At 32.4% G+C, this 7,529-nt stretch overlaps 1 protein-coding gene across 1 annotated transcript; it reads right to left on the bottom strand.

The window, feature by feature from the left end:
- Positions 1–6,196: 6,196 nt before the first annotated feature.
- Positions 6,197–7,181, bottom strand: LOC107842880. Its single transcript, XM_047396751.1, has 2 exons — positions 6,517–7,181; positions 6,197–6,436 (listed from the first exon to the last, which is right to left on the bottom strand). Exons 1-2 carry the CDS (start codon positions 6,944–6,946, stop codon positions 6,297–6,299), a joined length of 570 nt encoding a protein of 189 aa, XP_047252707.1. The 5' UTR covers positions 6,947–7,181; the 3' UTR covers positions 6,197–6,296.
- Between the last annotated feature and the right edge of the window lie 348 nt (positions 7,182–7,529).

The raw sequence follows: 7,529 nt of genomic DNA, 5'->3' as shown, positions 1-7,529 counted from the left end.
AATTTCTTGATTAATTTTTTAAAAACGCCCAAAAAATCTTAGGGCCTGGTTTTAAACCCCAATTTTACTTCTTTTCACATGAATAGTATTTTTATCTTATAATTACTAGTTTTTCATCAATTTAACCTTCAAAACAACTCCGATTCTTGATTTTAACCCTGATTTCAAAGATTTTGCCCGGAAAAGCTCAAAAATATTTTTTTTTATTTGAATCCCATTTTTTACTTGATTTAACTTGGGTTTTCAGTTGTAGTTCCTAAAAATATGGGGAACATATTTTTGAAGTAAAGTTTTGATTTTACCCTTTTTTCGAAAACCTATTTTGGGGGTCCGTTTTGAACCATGAACAAAAAATAGTCAATATGGGCATTGTTGGTTTTGTTTTGGCGCATAGATTTCATATTTGATGTTTTTAGTGAAGTTCGGAATTGTTCTTAAAAATTAAGATCGCGAATTCAAGTTTAATGGATCAGTTTTGGCTTTCGAGGTAGTTTATGGCTTAACTCTTTCAGACTGGATTGGATAGTAAATGATGATACAAAATTCATGTTAAGGGTGGAAACTAATCATGAAAATGACTATTTATGTGTTATGCCCATGTGGGGGCCTATATGTGATGTAATTGTCAAAATTGAGTTATTATGTGATATGTGTGGCCGTGTGGGGTCCTATGTGATATTAATAGCCTTGAATACATGTGAATAATTGTATTGTGTGGTTAAAATTCTTAATGTGGTACCATTGGTGTATTGTGATTATATTCATACTTTATTGGCATATGAGACATGTGGAAATTCTTGGATGAAACGAAAATAATGAGTGGATATTGGCTCATGTGGTTGTGAAAATGTATCATTATGGTTGGTTGTGAAAATATATCATGTGGTTGGTTGTGGAAATACTCATTGTGATTGGTTGTGAGCATTACATCTTCATATCATACTCATTCATGAAACATTGGCACCACCGTGACAACATCTGAGAAACACTGGCAACGTCTTTTTAAAAGATAATGTAACACCTGATAAAACCCTTTTCGAGGGATGTGTAAAAAAGGATATATGAGATATGTGGATTATATACGGTTGACGAACCCCCCATGGGTCCTACGTCGGGAAGCTTTAGCTCCAAAAGTGTATACGGGGATTGTGCGATGATCCCGGAGGTTGTGCGATGACCTCGTGCATCATCATCATATACATTGCACTTACTTTATTGTGTTTATGTTGTGTTGTATTGCCTTATTGACTTGTCATCTATGTAATTGTCTTACTTTCCTTTACTTGTATTTGATAATCTTGTATCTACATATTCTCTCTTGTTCTATTTATATGTGACATAATGTATACTCGTGTTCTATATTTTGGTGTGTTGTTGTAATATATGTGAGATATATTAGAACTGTTAGTGCAAGCGGTGTGGGCTACCATTGTGGGATACTTTCTAATTGCTGGTGGCGTGTCCTTAGTGTATATTTTGTATGCTTTATTTACTACTGTGCTTGTGCATCCTATGATACCTACTGAGTACAAATGGACCGTACTCATGCCTACTGCGCCCTTTCGGTGCAGGTTCTAGCTCGAGTGTGCCTTAGCTTGATTGACTCGGGCGATTGTTGGAGCTTCCAAGGTAGCGGTTGGACATTTATGCGTTCGAAGTTCACCTCTATCTTTGTATAGCAGTTATGTCTTTATTAGTATTCGGAGATAGTTATTATTCCTTTCTGGTTATTTTTTGGATGTATTTGATTCTTGGATTGTATTGTTAGTTAAGTTAAACTTCTCCTATAAAAAAAATACAACAAACCGCTATAATTTATAATCATCTTTCTTGACAATTGTTAGTTCACAAAAATTAAAGACAATAATATTATCATTATATTCCAGCAAAATAGGGTTTGAAAAAGCTAAGCATATGCAATTTATATCACTATCTCAAAATAAAATAGATAGACTATTTCAATAGACCCCGTCAAAGAGAAGAGGGAAGGAGAAATATGAAAAAAGGAGAGATAAGCACATGAAATTCTTACTAAAGACTTCAACCTGAGGATAAAAAACATGTAAAATAGGATAGACAAAGACATGTACTAACCAAACTAAATATCCTAAAAGTAAAACTCGATAATACAAGATTGTCCATGCACTAACTCAAGGATAAAAAAATAGTAAAAGATGTCAACGTTTGTATAGTTCACACCACTTTTGATGTAAGGTGTTATATCCAATACAAAAGTAACTAGTTATATATGTAATACAAAAAGTAACTAGTAAAGAAAAAGGATCACAACTTTCAATTGGATAGTCAATGTCGACAGTTAGTTAACTAGGGGTGGAGGGGGTTGATTAAATACATTTTTTAATCATTCAAGTACTTAAAGAGCTCTTTTTGTTTTTCGGTTCTTCTTACACTTACGGTATACATTAATTTTACACAATCAAGTAAAATAGATACACGTAAACACTCAAAAAAGTGTCATTAATAACCTGTTGGAAGTAAAACAAATTTGCTATAAGACCTTAAAATATCTTGATAGTAAAGACTTCAATCTAAAGATCAAAACTGTAACGACCTAAATATTTGATGAAATATGTAAAATTTGTGGTTTTGTGTGATTTGACTATTTTACCTCTCCCCATAGTTGCATTATGATATTTCTTGAGTTTGGGAGTGATTGGTATGATTTTTGATGCATTTTGGTACATTTATACAAAATTGTGGTTTTTGATGGCTTAGAGAGCCTTATTTTGGACTTATGTGGATATCTTTTGATCCGTGTGATGGATATCTGAACAAACTGCGCTAAAAGCTCTGGAATAACGATTTTAGGCTAGGTAGACTTTTGGTTCGAGTCCTGTGCACCGAGCTCATTTTGACTTATTGGTCAGAAAGTTAAAAAATTGGAAATATGGATGTGGGAGCCATATTTGATCGAAACAACTTTGGATGGAAAATCCGACTTCTCCAGCAGATCCAAAATATTGATTTTAGGGTGTTAGCATATTTGGTATGATTTTACGGTTTTTAAATCTCATTTCGACCCTCAATTTGGAAAATTATAATTTTGGATTTCGGGGGTCAACTTTGTGAAAATGGTATTTTTTGAAAATCTAATATCGTCAACGCGTCTGGAACATCGAATTTAGTATGGTTACATAGTTCGTTTGTATGTATCGAACTCCAAACAAATTCCGGACACCCCGTCGAAGTCCGGAGTGGACTTTAAAATAAAAAAAACTGCAGCTTTGATCTCATTTAATTGCTAGTGCAGATTTTTACTGCACCATGAAACCAATTTTGGGCCCATCTTTCTTCACTTTTCATCTCTCCTCTTGAAAATTAAATCATAAAATAGTGTGGGAGCTTAAAAGTGAAGCTTGTGGAAGTTTAGGAGGCTAGATTAAAATTCATTTCTTGATTTTATTACGGATGTAAGGTAAGAAATCATCCATTTTCTTAGTAATTTCTTGATTAATTTCTCAAAACCCCCCAAAAATCTTAGGGCTTGATTTTAAACCCCAGTTTTACTTCTTTTCACTTGAATAATGTTTTTATCTTATAATTACTAGTTTTTCATCAATTTAACCTTCAAAACAACTCTGATTCTTGATTTTAACCAGAATTTCAAAGATTTTGCCCGGTAAAGCTCAAAAATGGTTTTTCTTCGATTTGAATCCCATTTTTGACTTGATTTAACTTGAATTTTCAGCTGTAGGTTCCTAAAAATATGAGAAACATGTTTTTGAAGTAAAAACATGTTTTTGAAGTAAAGTTTTGATTTTGCCCTTTTTTCAGAAACCCATTTTGGGGGTCCGTTTTGACCCCGAACCAAAAATAGTCAATATGGGCGTCGTTGGTTTTGCTTTGGTGCATAGATTTCATATTTGATATTTTAGTGGAGTTTGTAATTGTTCCTGAAAGGCAAGGTCGCGGGTTCAAGTTTAGCATATCGGTTTCAGCTTTCGAGCTAGGTTATGGCTTAACTCTTTCAGACTGGGCTGGATAGTAAATGATGATATAAAATGCATGTTAAGAGTGGAAACTAATCATGAAAAATGGCTATTTATATGTTGTTCCCGTGTGGGGGCCTATATGTGATGTAATTGTTGAAATTGAGTTATTATGTGATATGTGTGGCCGTATGGGGTCCTATGTGATATTAATAACCTTGAATACATGTGAATAATTGTTGTGTTGTTAAAATACTTAATATGGTACCATTGGTGTATTGTGATTATATTCATACTTTATTGGTATATGAGACATGTGAAAATTCATGAATGAAACGAAAATAATGAGTAGATATTGGCTAATGTGATTATGAAAATATATCATTATGGTTGGTTGTGGAAATATATCATATGGTTGGTTGTGGAAATATTCTTTGTGATTGGTTGTGAGCATTACATCTTCATATCATACTCATTCATGAAACATTGGTTCCACCGTGACAATATTTGAGAAACACTGGCAACATCTTTTTAAAAGATATTGTAACACCTTATAAAACCATTTTCGAGGGATGTGTCGGAAAGAATATATGAGATATGTGGATTGTATACGGGTTGATAAAACCCCCATGGGTCCTATGTCGGGAAGCTTTAGCTCCGAAGGTGTATACGGGGATTGTGCGACGATCCCGAAGGTTGTACGAGGACTTCGTGTATCATATCATCATAATCATCATCATCATCATATACATTGCACTTACTTTATTGTGTTTATGTTGTGTTGTTTTGCCTTATTGACTTGTCATCTATGTAATTGTCTTAGCTTCCTTTACTTGTATTTGATAATCTTGTATCTACATATTCTCTCTTGTTCTATTTATATGTGACATAATGTATACTTGTGTTCTATATTTTGGTGTGTTGTTGTAATATATGTGAGATATATTAGAATTGTTAGTGCAAGCGGTGTGGGATACCATAGTGAGATATTTTCTGATTGCAGGTGACGTGTCCTTAGTGTATATTTTGTATGCTTTATTTACTACTTTGCTTGGTCGGCCTATGATACCTACTAAGTACAAGTGGATCGTACTTATGCCTACTATGCCCTTTCGGTGCAGGTCCTAGCTCGAGTGTGCCTCATCTTGATTGACTCGGACGATTGTTAGAACTTTCAAGGTAGAGGTTGGACATTCATGCGTCCGAAGTTCACCTCTATCTTTCTATAGTAGTTATGTCTTTATTAGTATTCGGAGACAGTTATTATTCTTTTGCGGTTATTTTTTTGTTGTATTTGATTTTTGGATTGTATTAGTAGTTCTTACACTATTGACACCTGATTTTGGGCATGATTGGTATTTTGGATAGGTTCTTTCCGCATTGTTATGATTACTTATATGATCGGCTTCATTCTAGAAGCCTTATCTTGTGATATTTTTGTCTTTTCCTCTTTTCGTATTAGTTTGGGTGATAGGCTTACCTGTCAAGGTACACTGCGTCAAGTGCCATCATAACCCTCGCTTTTGGGTCGTGACAGAAACATGAAAAATAGGATAGATATAGGCATGCACTAACCAGACTAAATATCCTAAAACTAAAACTCAATAATACAAAATTGTCTATGCAATAACTCAAGGATAAAAGAGTAGTAAAGAATGCCCACGTTTGTATAGTTCATATCTTGTACTATTCTTTCTTTTATACCTATAGTACTCACCACCATATTTCATAGGATATTAGTTTCTATCTCAAAGGCTTCCTATGTTACATCATCAATAAACAAATCAGCATAGTGATATAAAAATTCTCTATAAAATTGCCTCTTTTACATTATATTTGATAAAACCATAGGGAAATTAAGTTTTGAGCAAATACCTTAAGAAAATGGTTGCTTCTTTAATAAAAAAACAAAAAACTTTCTTGTTCATGACCCCCAAAAAAATAATTAATTAAGAACATGAAAAAAAAAAAGTTCTTTATTGTTTCTCTAAACAAAAATAAAATAACAAATATCTTTCTTAGTCAGGTTTTTAACCAATTCCTTCTTCTCAAAAAATGACAACAAAAGTCATAAAAAAGACTTTAAGAGAGACATACAATAACAAACTCAAAAGCTTTCATCAAACACAGCATGGAAAATCAAAATCAAACAAATCAAAATTTTTTATACCAAAATCGCTCAAACTAAGTCTATAAAGATTAAAGAATTAAAGTAATTTGTCAATTATCCATTTATCTTACCAGGAAGATATCCCATATATGATCAATCTTATCTTTCTCAATTTCCTTCCAACAATTCACTTTCAATGGGCAACAACAACGACTTTTCACTGTTTGACCCAAAAATCAAATGAATTGGGTTGCATTATCACCAATTGCCTCGTGATCTTCATCAAATTGTACACTCACTTTTTCTCCCTCTTGTAAGTTTATTATTTTCAAGCATCGTGTTGGTCTTCTAGTTTTTCTTTTCGCAATGTTTGAGCCTACATTTATAAATTAAGTAAATAATCAAAATAAAAACATCAACATAAAAATTAAAATCAATCAAGAATAAAAAGAATACCTGCCAAATTTGTTGGCTCATGTTCTTGAACTGCTTCACTCACTTCTTCAGACACACTATCCATATAATTATTTTCTTCGAGAGAAGTATTTTCGAAAACATCATAATTTTTCGTTAATGTATAAATCTCTATAGATTTTTTCTTATGCATCTTATAACTAGAAAGCATGTCCTTAAGGTCTGAATCGTCACAATATTCTACCAGCTCATCATAATCGTTCATTATTTTATCACCTCTTAAATAAAAGAACTTATCTTCATCTAAAACATTAAACTTACAGTGCTTTTTCAAATCACCCAACTGATCAAAATAACTCATAAAATCAATGTCCATAGTTGTATTCATCAAATGCCCATTCACATATTCTTTAGAAGGGAAAAATTTAAAGTAGCCATCGTAATGATAGATAATTACAACCTCACTTATCATGCCCACACTTCCTAAAAAGGTTACCAAACATGAGTTAGCTAAATATGATTAAATAAATATGATAACTTATTTAATTGCTAATAATAGTTACATAAAAAGCTATAGAATTACCAGAATAAATAAGTTCGTCTACATGTTGCTTGGGCACATTTTCTTTGCTGGAGGTCTTCTTGAAACTCGTAACAGATTTCATGTCATCATTGTCAGTCACGCGATTAAGGTTTTTTCGAAGACCCTTCCTACCCATTATAGTAAAAAATAAGCATTCATAAGATACTAAAATACTTCTGTATCAATACATAATAAAGATCTTTCTTCAACAACCACTACTCAATGATGAAAAATTAAAAGCAATTTCAAAAACCTAAAAATGATCAAATTCAATTTAACAAAATAAGTAAAGATCTTTATTCAACAATAACAATTACTATTTCTCAATGTTGAAAAAATAAAGCAATTTCAAGAATCTAAACTAACCCATCAACCCAAATACACACCAAATGCAAATCAAAAATATAAATTAAAAGCAAAATAAAAAATTACCTGAAGAAATTGATGAATTTCAAGAAAAAGAGATCTATTA

The sequence above is a fragment of the Capsicum annuum genome, chromosome 9, assembly GCF_002878395.1.
Source record: "Capsicum annuum cultivar UCD-10X-F1 chromosome 9, UCD10Xv1.1, whole genome shotgun sequence".
NCBI classification, from domain to species: Eukaryota; Viridiplantae; Streptophyta; class Magnoliopsida; order Solanales; family Solanaceae; genus Capsicum; species Capsicum annuum.
Note: the sequence above shows the minus strand (reverse complement) of the source record. Positions and strands in the feature narration are given on the sequence as shown.

What these genes read in the sequence shown, in the direction of transcription:
- LOC107842880 (XM_047396751.1), bottom strand. Translation starts at nt 6,946, where the DNA reads ATGATAAGTGAGGTTGTAATTATCTATCATTACGATGGCTACTTTAAA. An exon ending in TGAGCCAACAAATTTGGCAG is followed by an intron (nt 6,437 to 6,516) that starts GTATTCTTTTTA and finishes TTATAAATGTAG; the next exon opens with GCTCAAACATTGCGAAAAGA.